We start from the raw sequence: 15,752 nt of genomic DNA on the forward strand, positions 1-15,752 counted from the left end.
GCTATATTATAAAATATCTGATGAAATCGAAACAAACCAGCATGAGTAATAATTAATTCTTCATTATAAATAACAGGTGTGAATATTTATATTTTATTCACATGGGATTGTGAATGACTTTTAAGTAAAATATTCATCTCTTTGGAGAATTTATTTAAAAACAAAATGACCAATTTGATATATTATGCATTCAAATCGTCAATCAACCTTTTGACAGCATTTCTTTTCTTGTAGTTATATTTATTATAATAAATCACTAAAACATTCATTCGATCTTAAAATTATCTAACGCACAATGGACAAATCCCTCTGGCCTTTAGCCATTTACAAAATTAGTCTTGCCGCGAATCTATACAGAATAATAATTTAATCAGTGAAAACTCAAATGGTATTAAAATGTTATCTAGTCAATATAATATTATGTTTCTTTTCAATAAATTTCAGATTTTATTTACGTAATGGTGAAATTTAATTAGGTCATTTGGTACATTTAATATTCATAGTTATGTATTAAATATATTATCTTATTTTTCAACTGGAATAGACTTCCTTGATTCAATTTCATCAATTGATCTGGAGCTTACTTTGTACAACTTTATTATAATCATGAGAAATAAACATACATTAATCGTGCAATTTTCAGCTGGAAATGTTGACAGCTATGTCAGCCTGTATGTATGTAAACCATTTTTTTTAATTGGCTCTACAATCCGGTGTAGATCTTAATGATAGTTAGTCAATGCTCACTCTTCATACCCGCGACCCACAGGTTCAAAAACAGATATTCTACCACTCAATCAAATGTGGGTGTTTGGTGTTCAATATTTTGTTGGTGAGCTCATTGCTCAAAACACCATCCTGTCAATTTTCTCATTCAGAATCGATTGTAAATTTTACATCTTAACCTTATTTATTCAAGATTATACCATTTCAGTTCTCAAGGACTAAATTAAGATTAACAATATGTATGTAATTGAATTTAGCTTGTTACGTCATTTTAATTATCATCCTCTCCTCCGGTGATGCAGCAGAGTCCTTCTCTGCCGTCGGGCCTGATGCAGAAAAGCAATGTCTCCGCTTGCGTCACCTCGTGGTCAACGATTCCATGGAATTCCTTCAGATCTTCAGCGGGGAACCAGGCTTTTTCGTTATCGTCAATGATTACAATGCCGAAATATCTGAAAAAGATATTTTAATTAATAAAAAACAGTTTGATATGCATGACTGTTGTCCTGCATTCCCACATGTAAATTTGTGTTGATCAACTGTCTATTGAATGTTTATTGAAATTAAAGGAAGTACTCAATCAAATTTCAACAAAGTTGATAAACTTTCTATTTTGGTCGTAGTATATTCTTGGGTTTCCACCGTGTCTCCTTCTTCCTTCTTTACTCGACGTTTCGGGCTCGTTGCAGAGGCCATTATCAAGAGATGATATGTTTTATGATGAAAATGTAGTGTAGGTATGTGAATGTAAACGTTGCTCTAAGAATGTCAAAAGGAATCCGATTAGTTAATAGCAAACGTTGCTCAGAGTAATCTATCAATCGTTACGACCAGGGATACCGGCTCGAATATTAGATTTTGCTGATAGGGCCGGAAGCCATGACGTTTTTAACCGTAATCCATCATCCCTATTAATATTCCCTGTTAATACGGTGGAAACCCAAGAATATACTACGATAAAAAACAACCGTGAAAGCCTCAAACATTATATAACAAACCTTTATGGGGAGGAGGTTTACTTTTCTATTTTGGCCTATGATTATCGAGTCAATTTAAACATTTACTGATATGTGGGAACATACCTATTCAATGTTTTAATGTTTCAATGTGCCAATTATTTAATAATTATATTCAACAGTTGACAGTTAATCAATAAAAATTAATATGTGGGAACACTCCATTAATTTCTTTGAATAAAAATGATTTGTGAACCCATGGGAACTCAGTTTTTTTACATTGCTTCGACTAATGCGATAATGTATGATTCAGATGGCTGTTATTAAATTTGAACAGAAATCATTTAGAGAATATATTATACTTGCCAGCACTGATTTAACTTAATGAATAATTGTGGCACCATCTCATAGAAATTTAACAAACTTTTCAAACTACTCTAAGAGGCCATCCATAGACTGAAACCGTGTGCCATATTAAACATATGATTTCTGTTCATGAAAATATATTTTCACTAAGTGTGTAAGTGTATACATAGTATAAACGAATATGATCAGATAATATTTAAAAGATGCTTTGTGAAAATAAATATTTCCATGAACATAAATTATAATACATTCAGTATGCCTAACGGTTCAAAACAATCAAATCCACATGCGGTTTCAGTCTATGGATGGCCTGTAAGTAGTAATTTTTCATAATTTTTTTTATTATTAACTGTCAATTCATGGTGGAAATGCATTGTATTATTAATTTAATTTAATAAAACGCAAAATTTTGCATGTTATTAAATTATATAAAATTAATGTGTATTATAATTATTACAATCTAATACCTGCAGATAGCAACGAGAGGTATCCACAAGACAGAAGCCAAGATAAGAGTTATGATGAGAACCACAGCCCATGTCGGCCACGGCCGCCTCTCCGATTCACCACGGACGCTATTCCACGCCATATAACCTGATCCCTCGGTAGCTATGTCCACGAAAGACGCTACGAGAATACTCAGCATGGCCAGAGGAGATAGATACTTCCAGCAGATCAGCCAGTATAGTCCGGGTCTTTGGCCTGTCATCAATTCGATGTCATCAGCAAACCTTGAATGTCACCAGATTTATTTTAGTTAATTATGCTATGGTCGATGAATATTTATTGATTTAGCATTTTAGTACATTATACCTTTGAACGAAAGCGAATTTGAATATTTACGTATTAATATTTTGTTTCACTTCCCTGAAATCTTTTTAATACCACTAGCGATATCTAGTGACGGAATTCCGAAACGTGCAGTTAAATACACTTTACTGAAAATGTTAATTCAACAGTAAATTTTTAATTAATGTTACAATTAATATTAATTTTAATTCAAATCTTTCATTCAGTGTGTTTTACTTTTTTATATATATATATTTTCACCATTCAAATGTAGTTTCATAAATTCTCAAGAATGTTTAGAAGAAATTTTTGAATAATTCCAAGGTTTAATGATTTTTTTAATTTTATTTTCTGAAACATCAAAAAATATAAATGTGTTTACCTATAAATCATTTTTATTTAAATTTAGTTGAATATTGTCACGATACGGCATATTTAATTGCATGCTTCATAAATCCGTCTCTAGATGTCTTTAGTAAATAATTGTGTTTAAAGAAATATGGATTTATTATACAGAGTAAGTATTGCTCAGGACAATACTACAAAAAATAAATTATGTACATAGACGAATCGCTTTGTATGTAATGTTTTGGTAGTCCATCCGGACCAGGCATCTGTATTAAAGCATACAAATGTCTGTAAACATTTGTCTCAACAGAAATGACCATGCACAAGTATTTATTTGAAACTATCACATGTGCACACTTACAAACGTTTATAGGCATACTATGAAATTAAATGTAGTTTAAATAAGATATATCGTAGAAATTTACGAGCTTTAGTCAAAATAACATTTCACGAAATTCCGCTGATTATAATCCAAAAATCAAAACATTATGCTAGAAGAGGCCAAAACCCACATAAGGGTGTAGAGCCAGTAAGAAAAAGAGGTTCACTCTACAGCGTGTAAACAAGCGTAAAAAAAACAATGGGTCACCAACCTTTTAAGCCCATAGACGTAAGACACTCCGATGCATTCAAAGAAGGCTATGATAAGCAGCGGGAAATTTCCACTGTACATGTCAAACAGAAGAAAAACATAGCTCCCAGCTCCGTGCGCAAAAGCCATGGATAAGATGCAGCATGTCAGACTCAGCGCTCCCGTCAAGTATTCCTTGCGGAGGTTCGGGAACAACTTCATATCGACTATCGAGGTGACCACTCCTTCCAGAGTGCCAAACTGAGAGTCTATCCCCAGGGTGAACAGCATCAGGAAAAATAGCACGGACCAGAATTGAGCTCCGGGAAATTGGTTGATGGCTTCTGTGAATATTATAAACGCGAGACCGGTGCCTGACGCAGACTGTAAAATAAAACAAATACAATATTACGATCAAATAGTTTGACTATAATAAGAAAGGATCTTTTGAAATTTTAGTTTTACAACACTTGATGGCATTTCTGAAATGTTAATAGTCTTAGATTTGATAGCCAGAGCAAAATTATTTAATTGGAATTGCTTATAGCCATCATCTTTTTTTTCACTTTTCGTTATGAATAATATATTAATATATTTCTTTTATTTTGTTAACTGTCAATTCATGGTGGAACTGCATTGTATTGTTGTTTGATTTAATAAAACGCAATTTTTTTTTTTTGTAGTACTTATTCCTCTTTTCCACAGTTGAAAATGTCCCTCTGGGGCGGACGAAACCAGTACAAATTTATTTATTAAAGTGGAATAAGTACTACAAAAAAAATGCGTTTTATTAAATCAAACAACAATATTAATATATTTGTGATGTTTCATCAAAATTCAAAATATTCCCTACATATCTTGATAATATCTGCACTTGTATTGCAAACTGTAAACTTGGCTAGTACATGAATAATAACAATAATGAAATTCCAGATAGACAGGTCATTTTATATCGATTTATATCATATTGTCATGTTTTGTCATGCTATGTCATAAAAAGTTAACCAACATTGATTTTTCATCTTCATGAATCGGCCATATTAGTACCTAATTATAATTTATGGGATTAACTGTTGGAGTGGTTGAAATTAAGTTTAGTTAAAACGAAAGATTGGGGTGAAAACGGTGATGTTTGCTACAAATCAACCAATAATACGAAATGAATTGCAGATAATTTAAACAATAGACCATGAACTGTTGCTTTTCAACTCCATTTTCATATTATAGACTATCTATTAATTATTCTTTTTCCTTCTTTCGACCGTGTTTGATCTTAATAGGATCATATGGCTCTCCACAGAGTGGAGGTTTGTTTTCGAGATTTTTGTCTTAACGAGAAATGGATGTTAACCACTTGCTCAACTTATTAGGTACATACTCCGACTCCATTAAAAAATTACATGTGTATTTGCCAGACCCAGGATTCGAACCTGCGGGTCTATTCTATACACTAGCCTGCTTTCGGTCTGCTACGGCAGCTAAATAGGGTAGGAAAGTATCGAATTATTAACACTTATTGTAAAAATTGCAGTAGCCGTCTGAACTATCAAAACTGTCTATCTCGATCTAAAATGTATCACAGTTAAGAGAGGTGCTGTTAAAACATAGCACTCATTGTAACAATTGTAACAAAATTATTGTATTGTTACAATAAGATGTGTTAAATCAGTGCCACGTACGAGTTAACTCGTCAAAACATGTATGTCGTATCAGGCCACGAACGAGTTAACTCGCGGGTTCTAGTAAACGTCATAATTTCTGAATAAACTATTTGTGTACATTTTCTGAACAATATTTATCATTTTAGTGTGAAAATATTCACGATAGACTCGAGAAACATGTTGATTTAGTAAGTTTTCACAAATATTTATCATTCTGTTCCTATTTCATATTTTTAAGGAATTTATTTTATTCCAAAAATAGTTGGCCTACAAGTGTCCACCTAGTTGAAATTGACTGGCAGTGAAAATGCTTTCCTACCCTATTTAGCTGCCGTAGTGGACCGAAAGCAGCCTTGTATATAGAATAGACCCGCTGGGATCCATTAGTGAATGTGAGAAAACAAGTCATGTCTTTATTATATTTATTCTTATTAGAGTCACTGTGGTTTATTAGCTTAGTTAAGGCTTACTTAATGTTGATAACTCTGCATTTGGCCATTATTCTAGATATTTATAATAACAAAAAGGTTCGAATTCTGGGTCTGGCAAGTACACGTCATATTGTTTTTCAATTTGTGTATGAGTCAGAGTATGGACCTAATAGGTTAAGCAAGTGGCTGACATCCATTTATCATAAAAACAAAATCTGTTAATACAAACCTCCACTCTGTGGAGGCCCATATGATCCTATGAGGATCGGACATGGTCAGAAAAAAATAGGTATAGTTTTTATATCTTTGTACACTTACATTGTCGAGTTCCTTCTGCAGATCGCATTCTGGAAGATGAGGCATTATCAAAGTATCCAAGGATCCTGCAGAATTTGTCACATTGATGATAGAGCCTTCAATCGGTAGATTATTAACGTCATAACTACTGCCAAGAGTGGCAAGTAAAGTTGCATTTCTTGTTTCTAGACATTTCTCATAAACCATTGTCGCTTTAAATCCTATTATCGAAAACACAACAATGCCAGCAAACATTGAAGTCAAACAATTAGTCATGGACACCATGATGGCGTCACGGTAACAGTTGTTATTGACAGGATTATACGAAGAAAATGCTATAAGCCCACCGAACGCTAGACCCAGTGAGAAAAATATCTGAGTACCGGCTTCCAACCATACTACAGGGTCCAGGATAGTATGCCAAGATGGAGTAAATAAATGTATTAGGCCATCCCCCATTCCTTTAAGCGTTATACCTCTGAAGAAAAATATCACTAAGACTATGTAGGGGAAGGTTGCAGTCACGTAGACTACTTTTCCCGATGATGCAATGCCCTTTATCATGCACATGTAGACGAGAATCCAAGCGACTATTAAAGCGATCGCTATCTTCCAGTTGAATACTTCGGGAGTGTCGATGTCTTCGGAAACCATCAGAGTTGTTCTGTACCAAAAGTATTGGGTCGGACCACTGGTCTGGAACAAACAGAAAAATATTCAATTATCCAAGCCTTTGATAGTCCCGGACTAAAGAAGGAAATAAATGATACTAGATATTTTTTATTGCCCTAATGTTGATCCATGTACATCTAGTTTAGAACTAATACAAACGAATGCAATCTCTCAATTATAGGAAATATGGTCAATGTTGTGAGAATCACATCTGCAATGTAGTATGGCATGTCCACTAATTATTCTTCCTGAAAATTCAGTTTAATAAGTGAAAAAAAATGAAACAAAGAAAAGAATTTTTTACATAGGTAATAATTATTAGATGTCTAACAGTGGCGAAGACTCAATACTAGGCAATTATTTAAAGCCTACCATCTAAAAAAAAGTATATCTCCAAGTAATATTTAATTTAATAAATAAAAAAGTGTGCGGGAACCATCTATCGTTAGAATATCTAACAATTATATTAATAATTTATTGTCAGAATTTAGAATAAATAAAAAATAAATGACAAGCGCCATCTGTTCTTTATTGAATAAAATTATCGATTCATCCTAAAGGATTTCGGCGTATATTTTGTATGGCCGGCAGTTACATGACATCAGCTACGTCTGGCATGAAGTAAAGGAATTCGTAGGCAGAAGAGATGTAGCCGTAAGTCGTTGCGCAGATATTTATTTTGTTATTGATGATTGCAGCTTTATCAAAATAATATTAATAATAAAATAATTTCTATGGGATTCAATCACATATTAAGTATATTATAATATTATATTATATTATTTTAAAAATAAATAATAATTTTACCTCGTGATTTTTATTTATCAGTTAGTTCAGTCATAGACTAACATAATTTATTCAGTCAGTTATGTCAGTTGAGTATTTTAAAATGTCTAGTTTTACAGATGAAGTTATGTATGTTACGTTTATGAATATTTAGGAAAATACATAATCCAAAGTCATCGCTCAATGTCATATCGTCAGTGAGCTTTAGAAATGTCATCGATTTAGTGTGTCGTTGTCATTAGTGTGTATCTATTCAACAGTAGTGATATCGGATTACCTTCTTATTTCCTGTAAGTATACCTGACAAGTGTGCTTTCTCGACAGCCTACGTCTTTCAAAAAGTCACCCTTCGCCACTGATGTGTAATAATGTCCTGAATCTAGAAGACTACTTCTTCCCTAAGTCAGACTACATCATTCTCTTTCAAAGAGTTTGATATTAAATATACAGTTCAAAGAGTATCTTCCGTAAGTCAAATCAATTGGAAATTTGATTGTTATTGATGAAGATTATCAAATAATTACTTACCACACATTCTGGTTCAGAGGTGTAAGATCCATTCGGAAAGTATTTATTGGGACAATCAGACCATGGCAGTTCTGATTGAAAACTCTGCGCCAAATAAAACAAGCACCAAGCAATAATAGTGTTATAATACAGCGCCACGTTGAAAGAGACCACCGCACTTGATATTCCGATTCCAGCAAGATACGGAGACACCTGGTTCCAGACTCCAATGGCTCCTTTCCTTAATCTCTGACCTATAGCCAACTCCAAATAGAATATAGGAATTCCTTCAATCGCCAGCATCACGAAGTAAGGTATTAAGAAAGCTCCTCCTCCGTTTTTTTGGGCTAGGTATGGAAATCTCCAAACGTTTCCCAGTCCCACCGCATATCCTACTGTTGCAAGAAGAAATGTTAATTTGCTGTCCCATGATTCTCTTTCTTCTTCAGCTCCTTCTGGTTTAAATACTCCTTTCCCTTCTCCAGATCCCATTTTACTGACTGCATCGGGGATAGGGGCAAGTCTAGTTGGAGTCGTATCTTCAAATGCGGCATTTGTGGCTCCATATTTTATCGTTGCCTGGAAGTAAATAAATTCAGATCATTAATGATTCAGTTAGAGATTATTACATTCTTCCTGTTTTTCTTAGTTATAATGACGTACGTGACTAGATAGGTCGGTTTAATTTAGACTATTTAGATTTAGAGAATGGAAAAATTATGATCCTATCATAAGACGCCAGTAAAATATTTTTGTTCTTGACTGCTCTCTAGGCTAGGATCTTTGGCGGCCCCTCTACCTATCGCTGAGGGTAAAGACAGTGTGACGCTCTACAGTAGCGTTTTCCAAATGGTGTACGCAGTAAAATTAATGTGTAAACTTAGCGACTTTTTGTATTTATAATACATCCATTAGAATTCTAGAGTAGTCGGGTATCGGCACACAATTAAACATTGTATTGTAGAATCACATATTTAAAAATATTAATATCATTGTGGTAACATAGCGGCGCAGGCGATTTTTTTACCATTAGAGCAAATTTGTGATGTGTGTTTATCTCACTTATTTGGTTGACTCGCCACGCAGGTCCTCTCGTGAGCCCAGGACCCCAGGCTAGAGTCTTCTCATCCCCCTTTGTGGGGGCCATGGCTATCGGTTTCTACGTTCGGATCTTCTTCTTTCTCATGTATGCCCGTTAATAGCTTAATTTAATTTTCTTTACCTTATAGAAAATTGTTGAAATTATATTTTTGTGTTTACACCTTGTCAGTGGTGCACTCAGGATTTAATATTGGGGGGAGGCAAGAAGCAGAATGTAAATTAGTCCCAAAGGCTCATCTTTTCATCTTTTTTCTTCATATAATTATGTTTTACATATTTTCACAATACATGGCACGGTGGTATATTTGTACAGTTTCTTCTAGTTTTTATTATATTGGAGGCATAACGGCGGTAACCGTTGAGCGTGTCATCAGCAACTGGCGGATTGGAAGTGACTAACAGCGATCATGCTGGACATGTGCGCCTAGTATGCTAAAACATTACTCAAATATTATCGGCTGTGCTACCCGCTTGGTCTAGAGAGTTACAATATTTATGCCGAATTCCACTGAAAAAAAATGTTCTTTTGATTTACACCACCACCGACTAGTGGGTGTAGACGTTCTTTTTGCCGAATGTTTATGATCGATTTTTGGTTTTTTAATATTGAGGTTCCAAAATATTTATTGAAAATGGACAAAAAAAGTATTAGTCCATTTAACTTATATACAAACCTATTCAACACAACACAGCCTAATTTCTCGTTTATCGGTCTTTTCTCTATTGCACTCGGTGTACCTACACCATGGCCCCCACATCCTAAAACGGGCCCTCAGGCTAGGATATTTGGCGGCCCTCCTACCTACCGCTAAGATTAAAGGCAGTGTAAAACACTACATTAACGTTTTTCAAACTGTGTTTTAGTTCAAATTAAGGGTACTTATACAGTGAATGTGAAACCCCTGGGTGCGCCACTGCACCTTGTACGAAAACAGTTGTGTTATGCATTATATACAGGCTTGGTCATCAGAAATACCTACCCCATTTTTCTATAGTGTCTGGAATACGCCCTATCATGGTTCATTGGTTCACAAATCATATTAATAATATTATTAAAATCAAGAATTACCTTAGCAGCTAAACTTTCCATTCGGACAAGCCTTCCTCTTAGTTCCTTCATCTCCAGCCTGTCCACAGACCTCTGCGGGTTGAGGTCCCGAGAGCTCTGTCTCCTCACCAGATGTGCAGTGTTCGCCATCTTGGAATATTATTTTCTTTATCGTTGTAAACGGTGTTTGATTCGATTTATCTTTGGACGGTTTTTGAATTATACTTTTGAATGGATTCTGATGTCATTGTGGTCGCTCTGCCGCACCATCTTGTGCTGAAAAAAGAAAACAGAAGAGTTCATTATTTGTGGATACTGGATAGGACCATTCTCATTGATCAGTAAAATACATAGGCCTAACTTTAACCGGCTCTCACATCTAAACTCGCCTCGTCTGCCGCACAGTCATAAATCAAACCTTCCAAGAACGGCGATCCGGTGTTGCAAATGAAGACCGCGCAGAGTTAGCGACAGTCGCACGTAACCTTCGAAACGTGTAGAACTCGGAGCCCGAGAAGCATGTAACTTGTCGATTGCAACAGCAGATGTTTTTTTCAAACTAAACAGTCGCATTCGGCCAATCTGCGGAGCTCCATTTCATCGATATAAGATTGGTTTGTCGAACATTCGTTTTTGTCGAAATCGACCTTTTAATGCAGAATTTTAATGATTTTTTGTATCTAAATGGACCAGAACCATCCTTTTCTTTAAATTTCTTTGTAATGAATACAGCATTCACATGCTGTAAAAACAACAATTTAAATACCGACATGTATTTAAATATAAGATAATGAAATTTGTTTTTCGTCTCATGGACATGTTGTCTATTCGACAAACCAATCCTACAGCGACGATTGGCAAAGTGTGTTTTGTGAATAACGATGTCGCCACATCGACGTATTCAACATGTTGCAAACGAGGTGACTTTTGATGTGAGAGCCGGCTTAGACGAACATCTAACATTTGGATATCAAAAAGCGCTAGGCTCAAGGCACGAATGCCAGACTATGCCCTATGATAGATAGAAAAGGCAAGCTCGTCCTTAGAAACAAACATCTTCTCTATACCTACTGCGATTAACCGTTCCATTATGACATAATATGCTGGGGCTATGCTAATCCTACCTGCAAAACATTTTAAAACGTTACAGACTATACAAAACAAATCTCTCAGCACAATCACAGATGCCTCGTGGTTTGTACGCAATGGTTTCATGACACAACAGAACATGACAAAACAGAACAGTGACAAAACAGAACAACGATAAATATAACTATGACCTTTCAGGAAAAATATAAATTTTATATTGCAATTGTCCTATCTCTATTATGTTGATAGATTTTTAATAGCACAGATTTTCAATACGCCATAATAAATCAAATTATATACCTAATTTCTGCTTTCCTAATCGCTAGAAAGCCTCAAAGAAACGGGACTTTACCGGCAAGCTTAGGATATCTCATCTTAATCAATATAATATGTTCAAAATGATTAAGTGACTAGTTAGGTACAACGAAATAATGACCTAACCTAACCTAACCTTACCAAATCTAACCTAACCTAACCTAACATATCCTAACCTAACATAACATAACCTAACCTAAATAGATTCCATAAAAATTAATGTTTCATATTTCCCCTGGCTGTTCTGTTTTGTCACTGTTCTGTTTGGTCATGTTCTGTTTTGTCCGGTTACCGTTATTTTTCTTTTTGTCCTTCAGACCCACGACGAAGGGCCATGCGCTCTTCGTTAATAGGTACATATACAAACGCAAGTACGGAAGATTAGGAGGATAAAAGGCCGTTTGGCCTTGGTGCCTCATATTATAGGTACCTATATATAATAATTGAATTGATTCTCATTGTTCGCGCGTACTTATTTATAAGAAGACATGTGTAGAAAAAATAATATTGTGTTGACTTAATAATTGGGTAAGTAATCCTGTTAACTAGTAACATATTATTCTATTAATAGTAGGTAGAGTCTGTATTCTATAAGCTGATGTTCACGTCACGTCGTTTGCGGACGGAAAGCGTTGTGTCATCGCGTTCGACTGTTACAAATTTTTCAACGGGAGGGAACGAGAGAGAATGCAGTGCTGAATGCTGAAGCGGGGGGGGGGGACTGCACGCCAGCTTACAGAAGACAGACTCGAGTACGGTTAATTCCCACAATAACTGATTTAGAGAATAATGTTGTGATTATATTGAGATGCATGTCGCGTACTGTCACGCTGTCACGGCGACAAATTTAATCTATGGTTTCATCATTTTGCAGAATATTTTTAACGAACACGACCTCGGTAAATTCAATGATGGAGTAACCTAGTAAGTTTCCCTGTGAATTCCATAATATTTTGAATGGAACCCAACCCGCAGACCATAGATAATAGACAACATTATTCTAGAAAACACATAGTGCCAACCGCTAAAAACAAAAAAAATGCGATTTTGACATGATTCGAAAAAGTGTAGATATCTATAAAATGATAAAAACGTTCAAAACGTTATGCAGTTAACGATGCAGTGCAATACAACGTGAGGTGACCTCATTGTTATTCTGGTGATTGCGGCAGATTTTGTTAACTGACAATGTTGGTTTAAAGATTCAAAATGTGCTACGGGATGAGAGCATCAGCCTGATAACATTTGGCGGCAACAAGCGGCAGCTTAGTACGCGACGTGCACCATAATATATTTCGCTCATTTTTAGCGTATTATATTATTATTTATACCCCCCTTATCAATATTCTGACATCTTTGGTACACGTCTCCCTAAATAAATAGGTAAACACGATCTACATAAGTATAGTTTATAAAACGGAATAGTTTCTACCTTGTTTATAAAATATTATACGTAATTGCGTTGCCTACTTCATGCAAAATATTGTAAGTAGTACCTACATGTCATATTTCTCATGTTTCTAACTTGTAATATACGTCTCTCTCAGCAGAGTAGAAACGCTGGATGAATATTAATGATTCAGTGGCGTAGATACAATACATTTTTTATCAATAAGGGGGGACATGCTCGTCGAAGGCCAAAATTGACTTTTTTTTGTATTTTCAAACCATGATCCTGGACACTCCTTAAACGTTGTAGATAATCGATTTATATAATTTTGAAGCCTTATTATCCTTTATAGTTATTTTAAACATTTGATGACTGCATAAAGTATTTTTGTTACATAAAATAGTATTCTTTTAAACCTCTCGCTCTAATGTTTTAGAATATAGTCATATTTCGGTACATAACTGTGCAGTGGTGTTAAGATTTTTTACATTTATTAATTTTTAAACGCATTTATAAAACCATTAGTATAATTTATTACGTGATAATTTTTGTAAAATATTCACGATAAAAAATTATATTGATAATCTCTGTGATCCCAAATTTGACAAGAATTAGTCATTTTATTATTCAAAAAATCGGCAAGATTAACACATTTGAAGATGATTCTAAACATACTTATTATAAGCTATGTCTTTGACCATTTAAGTGTGATAAACATCTTATGAATAATGATTGTTTTATAATAATTATTGACCTAAGAATAAGGTAGTGTTTTTTTGAAATACGCCATTTCTTTTGTCATTCCCCAGTGGTTAAGCTACAACATACGGCCGTAGCCATAAATTGACAAACTATAATTGAAGTAGGGAGTAAAATGATATTGACGCGCGTGTTTGAACATGTACCGTTTAAAAAAAATAAAAAAAATTCGGTTAGGTACATGTTCAAACACGCGCGTTAACATAATTTTACTCCCTACTTTAATTATAGTTTGTCAATTTATGGCTACGGCCGTATGTTGTAGCTTAACCACCAGGGAATGACAAAAGAAATGGCGTATTTCAAAAAAACACTACCTTATTCTTAGGTCAATAATTATTATAAAACCAAGCCATAATAAATAATAGTCAAAACATACTCGTCTATCAATAAAATATAAAATTATGCAATTAAATCATACATAACTTTGGATATTTTATAGATAGAATAACATATTATATATATTATAGTTTGATTTGGGCGGGGCTTAGTGAATTTAAAAACATGAACCAACAATATGTGTAATATGTATTCTTAATCCAACGAAACCAAATAAGTATGAATAAAAAAGTGTGCACAATTTTGTCGTATCGCCCAAAGTATACCAAAACTATATTAGTTAGGTTTTGGCAAGGTTTAATTGATTTTTAAAAACTAACCAATATCATTTGTAAATTGTAGTCTTAGTTCATTAAAAAAAAGTTTAATATGCACTATTTATGGCGGATCTTAACAGCCCACCTCCACCCTTCGCTACTGGTATACGGTCATCTCTTTCCGATAAGAAAGCTCACGGTGAAATGTTTTACGTACAATTTAAATGTAGCCACCTTTTATATTATGTGATATTCCCGATTAATACCAAGTGTGGTGTTGAGTGAGATGGGCGGTGAGTTATATTGTGCTGTTTTCATAACCCATGGAAAAGTAGTCTGACTAAAAAGTCTGGCAAAAATATATTTGGTAATTTTCAATGGGTATTTGATTTGGCAAATAAAAAGTATAATGCATATTAAATGGATAGTAGGTTCTATTTTGTTGTTGGTTTCCGGGATTATAATAATTATTACATTCAAATTATCACGAATTCTCACTAACAAGATCTATTCTAGTATTCTTCAGTCTGTACTGACAATATAAATGTTTTGATAATATTTTGACTACTTACGTAATAAACCTTTTCTAATGATAAGAGACTCCCGTTAAATACTCAAGGAGAACCACTTTATTGAAGGGATCATCGCACAATTTCGCGCCCTTAAATCACAATGGGTAAGTACGCCATTATTACTAGTGGTTGGGCGTTACGTTAGGGGTTAGGTTTTCACGTCATATTATGTATAAGCATTGTATATGAACGTAAATAGGTACACATTACGTACAGAGGCGTAGCTATCTCCTCGCAGGAATATACAAAGCTTCCGGATAAGTGATAATTTTAAATAAATTAAAAAAAGCGCGAATTTTTTCAATTTAAGAAAAATGCGTTTAAAAAATCACGTATCTAAAGTAGTAACATAATTATTATTAAAAATAACAAACACTTTAAAATGTTTAATTATTTCTAAGAACACGTATAATCACGAATTAACAGTGAAAATTATTACACTTTTGTCTGGTTATTTTTTTGATAATTTACAATTTAAACTGTATTAATTAATAAATATGTATCTGAAAACATTAAAAAGAAAAATATTTTTTTATTTTAAGTCAAATGATAAACTTACAATAATTATTGTAAAAAACGTTATAAAATGTGAATTTGTCAAAGGACCCCATCTTATTATTACATATATTTTATGGTAATATTTATTATTATAATTTAGTTTATTAAGTTTTCTATGTTGTACTTAATAGATTCTTGACTAATTCATAGTTTTAATATTTTTTTATATTTATTTAAAAAAAAACATCGATTTTTGTAAAAATATAAATATGTA

At 33.9% G+C, this 15,752-nt stretch overlaps 1 protein-coding gene across 1 annotated transcript in view; it reads right to left on the reverse strand.

Annotated features, from left to right (window-relative positions):
* Positions 1-955: 955 nt before the first annotated feature.
* LOC147063619 (sodium-dependent neutral amino acid transporter B(0)AT3) overlaps positions 956-15,752 on the reverse strand; it is a 69,849-nt gene continuing 55,052 nt past the window's right edge. Inside the window, exons 2-7 of the mRNA XM_085959759.1 lie at positions 10,281-10,535; positions 8,132-8,689; positions 6,167-6,841; positions 3,779-4,140; positions 2,516-2,779; positions 956-1,178 (exon numbers count right to left, since the gene is read on the reverse strand). Of these exons, the coding sequence (XP_085815885.1) occupies positions 998-1,178; positions 2,516-2,779; positions 3,779-4,140; positions 6,167-6,841; positions 8,132-8,689; positions 10,281-10,409 (2,169 nt within the window). The 5' untranslated portion in view covers positions 10,410-10,535 and the 3' untranslated portion in view covers positions 956-997. The remainder of the gene's footprint in view (positions 1,179-2,515; positions 2,780-3,778; positions 4,141-6,166; positions 6,842-8,131; positions 8,690-10,280; positions 10,536-15,752) is intronic.

This window comes from Rhyacophila brunnea, unplaced genomic scaffold (genome assembly GCF_057557595.1).
Source record: "Rhyacophila brunnea isolate RB1 unplaced genomic scaffold, BYU_Rbru_1.0 scaffold_9, whole genome shotgun sequence".
Taxonomy (NCBI): Eukaryota; Metazoa; Arthropoda; class Insecta; order Trichoptera; family Rhyacophilidae; genus Rhyacophila; species Rhyacophila brunnea.